The sequence below is a fragment of the Stegodyphus dumicola genome, chromosome 12 (genome assembly GCF_044657685.1).
Source record: "Stegodyphus dumicola isolate Sdum_Otavi_A_Nest chromosome 12, ASM4465768v1".
Lineage (NCBI taxonomy): Eukaryota > Metazoa > Arthropoda > Arachnida > Araneae > Eresidae > Stegodyphus > Stegodyphus dumicola.
This window is the reverse complement of record NC_140779.1, coordinates 90,256,649-90,272,349: the sequence shown is the minus strand read 5'-3', so window position 1 is coordinate 90,272,349 and position 15,701 is coordinate 90,256,649. Positions and strand designations below refer to the sequence as shown.

General features: G+C 33.8%; 1 protein-coding gene across 1 annotated transcript in view; it reads left to right on the top strand.

Moving 5' to 3' along the window:
* hyx (cell division cycle 73 hyrax) overlaps window positions 1-15,701 on the top strand; it is a 65,248-nt gene that overhangs the window by 22,211 nt on the left and 27,336 nt on the right. Inside the window, exon 7 of the mRNA XM_035366406.2 lies at window positions 5,779-5,995. Coding sequence (XP_035222297.1) covers window positions 5,779-5,995 — 217 coding nt within the window. The remainder of the gene's footprint in view (window positions 1-5,778; window positions 5,996-15,701) is intronic.

Below are 15,701 nucleotides of genomic sequence, written 5' to 3'. Positions count from 1 at the left end.
CTATCAATAATCGGGGTGCCATGTACAAAATGGGGTTGTAGTTACACTGCTGGGCCACCGTAAATGCAACACCCTGAAGGAAGCATGCAATTAACATGAAATTTAAAATATGCATTAGCGCAGGTGAGATATGCAAATGATAAGAATTTCAGCTCAGCGCCTGTGGTGCCACTTCAAAGCGCTATTTAAGGCTTGGGAGTTTTTTATGATTTCAAGTTTGGCAGTTGTGTTTTTGTGTTTTTTTTTTTTTTTTTTTCCCAAAAAAAATCAATTATGCCTTGTAGTAAACAGCGATCAACGTTTGATCAAGTATCCGAGTTCGACAGAGGAAGGATAGTGGCCTACCGAGAGTGTGGATTATATTTCAGGGAAATCGGTAGTCATGTTGTACAAAAGCAAACAACTGTAATGCGGATATGTGACCGTTGAATGCAGGAGGGTATGACGGACCGACATGTTCGATTGCATCCTCCTCGGTGCGCCACTTCACGTGATGACACTAACATTGTGCGCATGGCAGTGACGGATCGCTCAGTCACATCACAAACCATTGCACATTCAGTCTGTAACGCATCATCCAGTGTCTGCGCGTACCTTTCAATGCCGTTTACTGCAGAGTGGTCTGTCTGCAAGATGTCCATTGCTTTGTCTACCCTTGACGCAGAACCACAGACGTCTCCGCTGCCAATGCTGTGATGAAAGAAGCGGCAGAATGGAATGAAATTGTCTTTACTGACGAGTCATGCTTCTGTCTGCAACACCACGATGGTCGGATTCGAGTCTGGAGACACCATGGAGAGAGGATGCTGAACAGCTGTGTTATGCACCGCCATACTAGTCCTACTCCAGGTATTATGGTATGGGGCGGTATTGGCTATCACTCTCACACTCCTCTAATACGCATTGCTGCTACTTTAAACAGCCAGCGCTACATCTCCAAGATGTTGGAGCCAGTTGTCCTTCCTTACCTTCAGGGCTTGCCCACAGCCATGTTTCAACAGGATAATGCGCGACCACATGTGGCATGCATTCTCCAAGGGTTCTTCGTCAATTGCCAGATTGAAGTGCTTCCCTGGCCAGCTCGCTCTTCGGATCTTTCCCCAATAGAAAACATGTGGTCCATGGTTGCTGAATGATTGATTGACCCAGATTACATCCCAAGCTGCCACACCAGATCAACTTTGGCAATGTGTGGAAGCTGCTTGGTCTGCTGTACCCCAAGAACACATCCAAAGTCTCTTTGAATCAATGCCGAGGCGTGTGACAGCGGAGATCTCCAACAATGGCGGCTACTCTGGCTACTGATTTTGGAAGGAACCACATTTCACACAAGTCTGTAAATTTAATCATTTGATACTTGGTCAACATGTTATCTACTAAATAAATTTTGCTGTGATATCTCCTGTCTGTCTTGGTGTTGCAATTTGGGTGGCCAGCAGTGTATAAAGAAGTACCAAAAATATTGTTTATGTAAATTCAAATAAAACTATTAATTTTGATGCAGCTGACATCAGTCCCCAGCACATAGTATTTGGGGAAGGGGAATTTGATGTAGACTTAGTACCTTTTTTGATGAATCTTCGAATTATGGTAACTTGGCGATTTTTGGGTAAAAATTTGGCGACCAACCCTGCTAGAGCAACCTGCAATTTTTTTTTTTATGCTATTTTGTTTTCACGAAGTAAAGGCTTTTTTTTTTTTTTTTTTCCTCAACATTTTTTCCAACAATCTGCTAGCTGAATTACACTTATGCTAGAACTTTTATGGAACAAAAGTGCTTAATCATGACGAAGATTATGTGCGAAATTGGGAGAAAGTGCAGAATCGCCCACTGCTTCACGTGTTTTTAAGAATTGCACATACATGGTATCCATGTACACGTCGACCTATTTTCACTTAAAAAAACATCCCAGAATTGCACAAAAATGGCATTGTGCACACGCTTGACTTTATCCATGTACACATCGACCTATTTTCACTTAAAAAGTCAAAGAAAATTGACAAACATCCAATTCTTCTTATTCTTGTGAAAAGCACCAAACAAATAAGTGGGCATCTGCACTTTAGCAGCGAAATTGTTTCCAAGTGCTTATTAGCTAAAATCACGATCGGAATTTTCTGAAAAATGTCACATGACATGTCTCATGATCTCTCATTTCTCTGAGACAAAATAATCTGTGATTCGAACTGTGTACTTCTCAGATTATTGCTAAAGTCCTACCTAGTAACCTTTATTGCCTCACCAAAATATCGCCAAACTACCTCTTACCATATTCCAATGATTACCCCCTTAAAAAAAAAAAAAAAATCTGATATAGGCATCCTGACTTTCTTGTGCAGCATGTTAAATTATACACATTTTTATTGCTTTTCATTTAAACTTATTTTCTTGAATTATTCTAGTTTAATTAACAAAGTCTCAAGGCAAGTTGAAAATCATGTCTCATGATCTCTCATTTCTCTGAGACAAAATAATCTGTGATTCGAACTGTGTACTTCTCAGATTATTGCTAAAGTCCTACCTAGTAACCTTTATTGCCTCACCAAAATGTCGCCAAACTACCTCTTACCATATTCCAAAGATTACCTCCTTTAAAAAAAAAAAAAAAAAAATCTGATATAGGCATCATGACTTTCTTGTGCAGCATGTTAAATTATACACATTTTTATTGCACTTCATTTAAACTTATTTTCTTGAATTATTCTAGTTTAATTAACAAAGTCTCAAGGCAAGTTGAAAATGGCATTAAAATTTGCAGATTTATTTCGGTCAGTTTTTGTCGTTCGGAACTCAAACTTCGTATAATTTTACTTTTTCATAATGAATATAAAACTTTCCTAAATATGAGTATAAGATCCAGGAGACCACAGTAAAAGTTATAATTTGTTATTTGTTGAAATTTTTATTCTAAAGGGGCTTTGTCCCTGAAGGACTATTGTTTTCGTTTTGCGATTTCGTGTCAGATCTTTATAAACAGTGTATCACTTTTCAAATTGTTGCCACCAAATATTAGAGTCCTGCATTATATTTGAAGAAATTAAATAATGAAGAATCTGCATAAATGTATGTATGTTTCTCACATTGTGATTAAACAACAGTACCTAGATCCATCCAATTTTAAATGATGTAATCCTACTGCGAATATGGGCATCTAAAAGCCCAAATTTGGAATTTGTTGTATTATCGATTTAATATTTTGTAAAACTTTAAAAAATTTTTTAATTACAAACTCTACGATTTAAAATCGTGAAAAAACCTTTTTATCTCTAGCGTACGGAACTGTGTATCAGAAATTCTAAAGATATGCTCATTTTAAAATTATTTTGCGACATTGCTGTTGAACTGCGTTTTATGGTTTAAGTGCAAAGATTTAATAAAATAGTATTTAATAAAAGGTAACACACGAAATGTTAAAAAAAATGCCCCTATGGATGTAATTTAAAATCTGAAACCTTTCTTCTTCTTCTTCTTCTTCTTCTTTTTTTTTTTTTTTTAATATGGTATTTCTAAAATATTGAATAGTTTCATCATTTGAAAGTGCCAAATGCATCATGTAATTTATTCCTGCACATTTTGGATACATACTTCCAAACACTCATCATTAATTTCTTAAGATGTGTAGTCTTGATTTTCACTACACAGTGAGTGCTATAAGTGCCACACAATTTTATATATGTGTATTACATATTTAAACAATAGGTGAAAGCAGCAAAGTGACTGATTATGTGTATGTATGCGAAGCAATAGCGTTTGAGAGAAGACACTGCATATCTTGCAGCTGGAATATTTATACGTATAGATTCGACGCTTTGGGGTCTTAACTGCTAGACACCCATACACACACACATACAGTGGATGGACAAAAATATGGAAACACCTTGTGAAATGCATGTTTGAAAAGATTGATTTTAATGAAATATGTAGGTGGCGCTGGCATTTTTGACTAATGACGCCACCTATACAACTTCGTAAATGTGCTAAACAGTTCAGTTGTTGTCGGAGTACTGTTATGTGAGGTTGTCATTGCATTATGTCAGAGTTAACAGACTTCGAACGTGGGCAAATTGTTGGAGCACGTATGGTAGGTGCTTCCGTAAGCAAGGTAGCTGAGGTGTTTAGTGTTTCAAGAGGTACTGTATCGAAGATTTATTCCACATATTTGAAAAGCAGAAAAACATCATCTACTAAATCACAGCACGGACGAAAGTGTGTCCTGAGTGATCATGACAGACGATCATTAAGGGCAATTGTGACGAAAAATAAGAAGACCACAGCTGCAAAAGTTACTGCTGAAATGAATGTTGTGTTACCGAACCCTGTGAGTACCAAAACAATTAGAAGGGAGCTTCATAAACAGGGAATTGCTGGCCGTGCTGCAATTGAGAAGCCACTCATCAGTGATGCTAATGCCCGTAACAGGAAAAGGTGGTGTTTAAGTCATAAAGCCTGGACTATAGAGCAGTGGAAGCGAGTAATATGGTCTGACGAGTCTTCTTTCACATTGTTTCCCACTTCTGGCCGAGTTTACGTCTGGAGAATGCCATCTCAAGCCTATAATACAGACTGCTTGTTGCCAAGAGTGAAACATGGCAGGGGTTCTGTTATGGTTTGGGCAGCCATATCGTGGTTCTCTACTAGCCCCATGATAACTGTGTCAGGGCACATGACTGCCAAGACTTATGTGAACATTTTGGCCGATCAAGTTCATCCCATGGTACAAACTTTGTTCCCCGATGGTGATGGTGTCTTCCAAGACAACAAAGCCCCTGTTCACACAGCTCATATTGTCCATGACTGGTTTTCTGAGCACGAGGATGAGTTGTCCCATCTCCCCTGGCCACCACAGTCACCAGACCTGAATATTATCGAACCTTTGTGGTCTACATTGGAACAGAAAGTGCGTTCTCGTTATCCACCGCCAACATCGTTATCTGAACTTGCCACCGTTTTCCAGGAAGAATGGTATAATATTCCCTTGGCAAACATACAGGAACTGTATTTATCCATTCCGAGAAGACTGCAAGCTGTTTTGGATGCCAACGGGTTTCCTACACCATATTAAGCAAAGAAACATGTTTTTTTAAAGGTGTTTCCATATTTTTGTCCAACCTCTGTGTGTGTGTGTGTGTGTGTTTGATACTGTCGATTAAAAAAGGTAGTTGCATAGCTAGATGTTATGGAAGTCCCGTATATAAAATTTCAGCATCATTCCGCTAAATTTTTGTAGTTATGCTGGGTACGCATACATACAAATGTCATGGATAAATCTCTTTTTAGTCCATTTTACAGTCTGTTTTGGAAAAAATAATCCTTTATTCTGTCTTTACATACAAATGCCATGCAAAAAAATCATGCAAATGGATTTGGGAATGGTCAAAATGGATATTTGTGTTTAAATATGATACTGCACATTTTTTGCAATTACAGTAGTAGTTCTTTTACTTTAAGGTAATAAAAATTACATGATTAATTGTCCTTAGACTGATACTAAGTTTTATTAAAAATTTAGTCTGATTCCCCCCTCCTGATTTTACTAAATAATAAAATTTTCAGTGTTTTATATCATTACTAAAGATAAATTGATGTAATTCCTCCCTTTTTGAATAATTTTTATCAAATCTAGCATATATAAAAGGGAATGTTTGCCCTTTTGGAATGAAAGAAGATTAATTAGTGTTGAAGTGAAGGAAATTAATTGTTGTTCTGTACTCTAATTGTTGTACTTGATTTGTTGTTACTTCTTTCTCCTCCTTATACTTTATCCCCCCTTTTTTCAGATCATTGTCTGATGCTATGTCTGTTGAAATGATTGCTGCCATAAAAGCAAAACGTTTAGCCAAGAAACGAAGTACAATTAAAGGGGATGATGATGTCCAACCTAATTATACAGATATTCAGAGAATTTTAGATTATGATGTAGATGTCACCCGTGATATTATCAGCCGTGAAAGACAGTGGAGAACTCGGACAACAATCCTTCAAAGTACTGGGAAGGTAAATTGTCGATAATTCAGATTGAAATTTAAAATATTCAATATATGTTATTCCTCCTATGAAAATTTCTTAATTAAATTTACAGTTTTAATTGAATTTTTATAAATGTATTACAGTATCTAAAATATTTATATTATAAATACAAAGGGTGTTTACACGTTTTTAAAATGATTTCAGGGCCGTTTAATTAATGCATAAAATTTGAATTTTTATATATATATATATATATATATATATATATATTTGATCTGATAGACCTGATAGACCTTTTTTCTGGATTATTAGTTTGCATCGTAATTTTCATGATAAAAGTGTTTTTTGTAAAATTTCCATGGGTATAGATTTTCATTTCTCTTTCACTACTTTCCTGAATCCATCAGTCGTGTTCAGTTTATGCTTAGAAACAGCACTTTTCAGGAGAGAGAGAGGCACAATAGTTCGTAGGTCAAATGTCGGAAGATTCCGAATATATTGTTGAAAAAATACCGTATTTGCCAGTGTATAAGACACACTTTTTTCTTTGAAAATAGATCTGAAAAACGGGATGCATCTTAATGGCAATACTCAGTTTTTTATTACATTTATTTCTGGAAATTCAGAGTTATATGATTTTTTTTCTTGTTTCCTTGCAGAGTTGAGGAATATTACAGTTACGTAGAGCTCAGTGAATGCGCATGCGCTGTCATTGACAATCACAGCTGGGTTCGTTTAAACTTCCTAATTTTTGTGAACGACCTTTAAATGTGTGAAATTTCTACTATTCAGTTTTCTTAAATTTGTTGACAGGTTATGGTTCATAGACAATGTTGGCATTGCTATAACATAGCATACAAATTACGTGGGATTGCGTATGCTAGAACATGAAAACAGGCCTGCAGAGAGGCAATTTGGACCACCACCAGCTGAGAAAACAATAAGAACTTTGCGGAATTATAATGATCAGTAATAAAGTTTTATTCTTCAAAAATGTGTATAAAAAAAGAGATGCATCTTATACGTCGGCAAATATGGTATATATCAATATGTATTTTGTTAAATTCAATATGTATCAGTTTTCTTTTTTCAAGGAATGTAGTGGTACTTTTCGAAGTATGACTCGTTGCATTGTCTTGATGAAATTTCACTCATGGAAAGTCACTGAGATAAAGAAATGGATATTATTCTGTAAATATTGGATGTTTTAGCATTTTTTTCCATTTTGTAATTTTTATTTCCAGCGAATCCTGTGACAGTCATAAGCCCCATATTGAAACTTTCTCTTCCCACCCCCAGTCAAGAGTGTGAATGTATTTCCATTAATATTCTGCTAAATAGTTTTCATACAGGGTTGTACAAATTATCTTGCATATGCCATATGCCTTAACAAAAGCTGGTGAACATTGTTTTTAGCTTTTTTAAGTTGTAAGTTTTGGTTTATATTTTATTTATTATTGTTACAGATGTATTTAAAGACTTTGCAATTGATATTTGCATGGGTGGATTTTCTGGTTTTCAACAATTTAACTTTAAAAACAGTATAGTTTTGTTTCAGGTAGTCATTTGGAGTCTTCTTTTCAGGTAGAAGTAATGATTGATGGTTTGTTCCTTTCTGATTAATAATGCTGCTTATTTTGCACTTAGAAATTTTAATGCAATGCACTTCACAGCATTTTTGAAATACGGAAAAGTGCAAAAACATATTTTTCAATCCAAACTTGTTTACATGTGGCATTTTGAATGAAGAATAGATTTAAAGGTAGCAGATGATATTTCTCATTTCAAATAATAAGCTGTTGCCAAAAAATTTTATTCCAATGCATTTGCCTTTTTTTTTAATTTATCGAAATCATTCTGAAAATGTTTAGACCCCCTCTGTAGGGTTTTATGAATAAAAACCAACTTTTTTGGGGGAAAAAAATATTAATAAAATTTAGGATTCTTCTTGACAGTCATATCACACATTTTTGTCATATTTCTTTCCCTAAACCTTTGACTTAGTATTGGATGAATTGAAGCAATAGTGATCAGCAAGGAGCATTCTTTAGTTTTGCAGCAAAATTCTCCATATTGCAGGAGAGAAACACACCCCTTTTTGTGTATGTGTGCATGCATAAGTTTTCATTAGTTTACGTACTTTTGTTGGATCTATCAAATTTAAAGTTAGGACAAATGGAAAAAAAAATTGATTCACATTGTAATGTAATTATTTCAATCAACCATTGTGACGATTTAATTAAAGCAAGCTTTGATGTGTAAAACTTCATAAACATTAACTCATGACACCACAAGTAAATGAATTACATAGCAGTAATGAAGAGATTGAATGATCTAGCAAACAGTATTTGCATTTGAGCACTTTTTTTCTTTCTGGTGTAAGTGAAGGCTACACAGTATTTTTTGAAGGAATAGGATGGCTGCAGCTTCATCTGTTCCAAATCCATTACAATTCTTGATTCTTAAAAGTTGCTGAAATTAGCCATAAATCACCAAAAACAGTCCTAATGTAAACTACTTAAATTTGAAAAAATAAGTGCATTTTTTGTTTAGCTGTATGTGTAAACTTTTGACAGCATTCAAAAAAGAGTACTTACATATTAACACAGCCACCTTGCCACAGTTTCGCTATTTTTTACAGATGGAACGGTGTAAATTCCTTATTGCTGTAATCAGCAAGTTTCTGATTTATCATAAGTTGGCAAACATTATTGACATATGAGAAAAAGGCATATTTTAGTAACTTAAAATACAAATTCTATTTATGAAATAAGAATTACATAATACATTGAAAAAGTAAAATTATATCCAAATCTTTCTGTAATTTTTTTTTTTTTTTTACACTGTTCTGCTGTCCAAGTACACAGCAATCTGTTTTAGCTTTAACCTTTAAAAGATGGGTGGCCTAAGAATCGGCCAGAGCTGCAGTGTCTCAAAAAGACAGCTGTGGCCAAAATATCGGCCAGCGAATTCCCCCCCACACACACACATCCTTCAGGGTGCGGAAATAGTCATTATCTGAATAACCTCCCTTGCCACTTATGCTAGATGACCTTCGCGCCTCCCATTCCCTTTCGTTTCCCTCAGCAGTGAAATCTGAGCAATTTTACATTAGTATTAATTTCACCAACTTTTCAGTGTCATTAAAAATATATTTTTTCTTTATATTTCTGCTTTTTATTGTAATTTTTGTATTTAATATTGCTGTTTGAAACATGCAAAATCCAATGGAGTGCAATGATAATCAATAAAATCTGTTTTTAAAGTAAAGGAAAATAATTTTAAAAAAAAAACGCTAAAGGATAAAAAAAAGCTTTTATCACAAAACTGCAAGAAAGAACAACGAACAATAATATAGTTGAAAGATGAAATAACTTAGGATACAATGGGGGGAATCAATAAATTAAACTGAATAAGAATGCTAATGAAAAAGGTAAATGAAACTAACATAAGAAAAATACAACGGGATTTGTTTGATATATAAATATAAGCTGCTACACAATGCTTGGAAACAAATAAAAGCGAACTGCCAATTTACACGAGAAACAAATAGTTAAACATCATTTTCGAGTATAAATTAAAAATGTTAATTAGTACACGTAATTTTAAACTAAATTCATTTTGGAAACAAGTAAAAACTGAATAAACTATGAACTGATTATAGGCATACATTTGCTGCTAAGGTGTATTTTCATTATGACACTATGTCAAAATTTAATAATTCCAATATATGACAATTATTTAGCTACGAAATCTCACCGTAATATGTTTCCCTAGTTTAGGGAAAAGAAACATCAGAAAAGAGAACAAATTCTTTTATATTATTCCCTAGTCTCTTATCTGAAAATTAACAAAGGCGACCTACAGGAAAAGTTGCAAAAGAGTAGTAGTTTCCCTTTACAATAACAGCTAAAAGGGGGGTGGAAATGCATTTGGATTTCCCGTCTTTTTAAGTGAAACCTTTCCAAACTGCCCTGTCTCTTAAAGATTAAAAAACTTATTATTTCCACTTATTATTGCACTTATAAATCTTAAATTTCATTTTGTGGATTGTATGGTTCTGCTAAGTGGTGAAATAAAAACCAATGAGGCTTGCTTTTCATCATCTTGAGTCATATCTTTTGGAATTCTTTTGATACCATATTAAATATGGCAGCCAGGAACGGTATGGGAAAACAAAAACCAACTTGGTAATAATCTTGTTGCCATTATGAGGGATACGGGAAAATGAAAGCAAATCAAAAAGGTTGATTTGATGAAAGAATTTGTTGTTCGAATGATATACCAGAACAATATAACCAGAATAATACATGTATGTTATATTTGTTCTGGAGATATACCAGAACACATATAACACACATGTATGTAGGAAGTATAAAAGTACCCAAAATGTTAATATTTTTCATGATGATTTAATGCATATCTTCCATTGGTATTTCCCCAAGACAAGCATGTTACTGTGCGAGACCATGGCTTATCAATCTAGAAAACTTTTTTTTATTATTATTTTTTATTTTATTCTTAGCGCAGTGGTTCCCAATCTTTTCCAAGTCACGACACCTTTTTTGAATTAAAATTTTTCCATTTCTTAAGTATGACTAATCGTAAGTAAGAGATAAAAATAAATAAAACTCGCATATCTTCGCTATTTAAGATTTTTTTTTTGTTTTATTAGCATTAAATTAATAATTAAGGCAAATTACTGCACATATTCTCAAACCGTGGAATTATACCAGATATATCCAGCTTTATTTACTTTTCCACATTCACTTTTGCTGTATACTTGCTTTTTTTTCATAGTGACCACCGAAAAACCACCTTTGCATAAATACAATGTCTAAATTTGTAATTCTCTTCTTCCACAGAAGTAAATTCAGATAAAGCACTTATTTTAAATGGATATTGAATCCATATAAGCCTATCGAAATTATCATTTTGAACGTATTTATCAAATTAGATATTTAAGTGTGATAAAAGTGCCCTTCAAACATGTTTTTGTATCTTGAGAAAGATGAAATTCATTTGACATCAAAAATTACTGAGATATTAAAAAACAATTTCTGCCTGCATCTTCATTCAGTTTTCTTCTTGATAGTTTTATTTTATTTATTATTGTTATTATCATTATTTTAATAAAAGCTGTTATTTTGTCTGTTGACTTCAAAAGGTGAAGTTTTTTTCCGGCAGAGGAAGATTGTGAGAATTTCAAAAATGTCACATAAATATGCTAGTTTTATTAAAAAATAGGCATCAGCAAAATCTTCTGCATCTTTGTATCCTTCCTCATTAAGGAAAATGAAAATTTCTCGTCACTATTCAAAGGTGCGTGATAAAACATTACCATGAGAGCCATGGTATGCTTCTGCAGAACAACAAAGATGAGTTTTCATCTCCCATATCCTCAGTTTTTTTTTTTTTTTTTTTTTTTTTTTTTAACCTGCTTCCAATGAATGAGATTTTATAAAATTTACCACATTCACTACACATTCAAACATCTGATTCAGTGCATGACTCAGGTGCTTTAATGCAAGCACTTTTCTGTGAATAATGAAATGGATCCTCTGCCTTTGATGATTTGCTTCGAATAAGTACCTATAATCCTCCATAACAGCCAGACATGGAGCAAGCTCCATCAATACAGACACCAATGTGCTTAGGGCAGTTCAAATTATTTTCAGATATGAATGCATCAAGAATCTGAGACGGGTCCTGAACCTTCGCTCCTGCAGTGATATTTTTACAAAACAGGTCGTCTTTAATGTTATTGCCATTTACAGGGTTGCCACGCTACCTGGAAAACCGGAAAAAGTCAGCGAATTCGGAAATTTACCAAAAAATTCAGAGAAAAGTCAGGGAATTTAAGTGTTTTAGTCAAAATCTGGAAAAGTCAGGGAATTTCATACAATGATCCCGCCAAAAAAGTCGAGCTTTGCACCAACATCGGAAGAGATCACTTTTTTGGCGAATTGTGTATCACGTGAGCGTCATTCGGGCAGCTGGCATAGAGCCAATTTTCGCAGCTCCAATTTGATTGTCCTTTTAGAAAGGCAAGCAAGTTTCCCGCATTTTTTGGTTTCCAGTAACCTCGAGAATTGCATGTGCAGTGCATGAACTAAAGAAAGTACCTGTTCTCATATAAAATAAAATGGGTTTAATCCTAGTGTACGGTACCATGAAGGTTAGAATCAAAAAATATGTATTGTAAAGAAGGAAAACCTCTCTGCAACAGACGTGGCTCCGTTCCATCATAGCGGGAAACAACTGTGCATGCGCGAAATACCTGTCGCCAAAGCTCGAAACCGGTGTCGAAGTTCGAAGGTCACGTTATCAAGAGTTCATAAAATGAATATCGTTTAAAATTTCTTTAAACTCTAAAGGAAAAGAAAATATTTTTTGGCGCAAGTAAACTAATTCATGGATTAGTTATTTTGAGAGGGGGGAAATCTACAAAAATCCGTTTTTAAAATTATTGCGAAAAATCCAAGAAAAAACGTTCTTTGATAAAACATTTCTTCTTGGATTTTTTGCAATAATTTAAAAACGGATTTTCGTAGTTTTCTTTTTTGTCTAAGAACGTTTCTTCTTAACACGTGTGTCTCAATTTCCTGTACACATCGCGGAGAGGGAAATTCTGGTCGCCAGGTTCCGTCGCCAAATCCCTTGGCAAATTTTCCCTCCGCTTTTTACATAGACGTTCTTTGGTTAGAATAATCTCCATGTGTGGTACAGCGGGATTTGGTGACATGATGATGAGCAGTAAACGGGTCATTTTGTTCTTGGCGACAATTTTCAAAATCATGCGAAGGCCGTATCGTATACTAAGATTTTACCGCAAAATCTTTTTTTTTTTTTTTTTTTTTTTTTTTTTTTTTTTTAATAAATACCTTGTTATTTTGCAGTAAAATGAAAAAATAGTAATCAATCATCTAGGATAACCATGTAATATAACTATATTCGCTAAAATATCATTGATTATTCTAATTAAATTTTTAAGTAATTATCTTTATTTTTATGTTATTCATATCATTTAATGTTGCTTCTTCCCTCTAAATTTATTTATCATTAGTAAATAATATTTCCAAATTTCAGGAAATTTTCTCTGGCATAATCCTGAAATTAATTCTAGCAGTATGATGACATCACGAAATTTAATGCGCATATTTTTTCCTTATGCATGCTGCGAAATAAATATAAAATACCTCAATTTAGTAAAAAAATATCATTAAATAGATTTCTTTCTTTCGTTTAGCTGCAGAATGTCTGCAAAAAAAAAAAAAAAAAAAAAAAAGCCTTATTTTATTCCAGATTGGGCAGATTCTAATCTCAATCTTCAGTGGAGAAAACAACTCCTATTATAATAATATTTGTGTTTTCAAGTGTTAAGGTGCCTTTTAAGAATACACCTCACACAAATTAAATTTACCTAAAATCTAACCTAACTTTTAGCATTGCGTTGTGATTTATAAGAACTGGATTAGCCTCGTGTTGAACTGGGGATGATCATGAGTAATAATTAAATAAAACGTACAGTTGTTATCCAATGTATATATCTTAAATTTTATTTAGTTTTTTAAGCGGAAAAGTAAACAAAATTATCAAACAAAGTGTACCAAGAATAATTAAGAATAAATGTCCTCTTAGATTTATTGAATAATTAAGTGAATTTTTTACACAGTACAAGTAATACCACAATTAATTTACCTCTTATCACAGCCAATGTACATTACGCGGATAGACTTGAATTTTCTCGAAGCATACCTGGAAAAGTGAGGGAATTTCATTCTCCTGTTTGAGTGGCAACTCTGCATTTATAAACTGTACATAGCATATCAAATGAGCATTCTTGTTATTATCCGTAGCCTCATCTAATCTGCAATCCAAATTGCACTCCTTGAATTTTTTCAACTGATCTTTGATATCCTCTGTCATATATTGTATTCTCTGATTAATTGCAATACTGGACAAAAACACTATTAAAAGAAGCTTCCCAGAAGACTCACCAACCATTATGTTCACCATATCAGCTGGTGGAATAAGTTCTTCTGCTATGGTATGAAGCTTCATACATTTTGCAGTTCTGTAAGCTACTTTGTAAGATGCTTGCTAATCATTGTTTGGCATTGATGCAGTCTTAAAAAATTTGTTCCCCCCCCCAGTTCTTTTAATTTTCTGGCCAAAAAATCGCAAGGTTTGCTAACAGTATTGTGGTGATTAGCTTCTAAATGGTGCTTCAGTTTGACTTGGATGGAAGCAAACACTCTGTTGCCAGAACTTTCGTACACAGTACACATTGTGGTCTGTCTTCACCATTCATTTCTGTCCCATAAAACCAAACTCTAAATAACTGTAACTGTCTTCATATTAACAATATTTTCGTTTCTTCACAGTCGCGTCACTGGTTGAAGACATACTTCTTTATCTGCACTGTTAAAAAATTGGTCCATTATCAAAGAAGATACAAGAGCAAAAATCACAAAATTATATATCAAAGACAACAAACAAGAAATAATATGAAATTAACTATACTATATGAACTAATTTATATGTGTTCATTTATAAGAAGAGATGAGTTTAATTCCACTAGACTTAAATTATAAACCGATTGGCTGAATCGAGCCGGCAGTGCTTGCTTATATGTTTTCCACAAGATTTTCCCAACAGTCCAAATCTGTTGCGGAGGGTCTAGGCACCTTAACATGTCTATATTAGCGGTCAATCTTGTTGTCTAAATCTAAGGTCTAAGGTCAACCTTAAGTATATTAGCGGTCAACCTTAAGTTGACAACACCGGATATAGTAGAAAGTGTATGCTTTCACCATAGAATATAGTTCTGTCATTTTGAGATGTCGTATGATAAATATTAGGCTGTGAAATATGAATATTGTTGAGCAGAGGGAATGCAAGGAAATAATGTGCGAGACAATAGATTACATTGTGGCTAGCTTTTTATTTAAAAATTTACTAATATCTTGTCAATCATTTGATGTCCAATAGTAAGACATCTCCCTTTTCGGCATTATTGGCAAAATTGCAAATTCCAGCAATCTGACCTCACTCCACTCTTGATGGGAAAAGCAATTAAAGCATTCATTCATTTACTGACTGGGAAGAGAAAAAAGCAACTCGGAAGTGAAGTTTTTCTGAAAGAGCAGTGTAAATTGTCTTTGAAATGATTCTGTCAAGCAGAAGTTAGGAAACTGCTCCTGTATATTAAAAGAATTCTCATTCAAAATATTAATTTTGGATGAGATTTGGCCAAAGGCAGTTTGGATGATTCTGTCAAGCAGAAGTTAGAAAACTGCTCCTGTACATTAAAAAGGTCAATTTATACCTATGCTATTATTTGTGTATTAAATTTTGTATTGTATTCTTTCTTTGAAAGTTTCAATTATGTGCTTATCACTCCTAACTTTAAAACTACCTAGTAAAATTCGTAAATTCAGGACCAGTTCATTGCAAACTGTAGCTTGGGACTTTTTCCAAAACTCTGAACTTTGTTTCATATTGTTTTAAAATTCTATCAAGTAATTAAATTTTTTTATTGTTTAGTTTTATCACTGTACTAGTTATATGCACTATGAGCCATCTAAAATAGTTATTGTAAAAAATGTATATAAAAATATTTTGATGTTTCTAGCTAGTGTTAATAGTAAGGATGAATAACTGCATTTAGTCTTTCAAATTGCCTAGTGTGCTAATCAAGAATAGTGTTGCGCCTGCGCGCATTTCATTA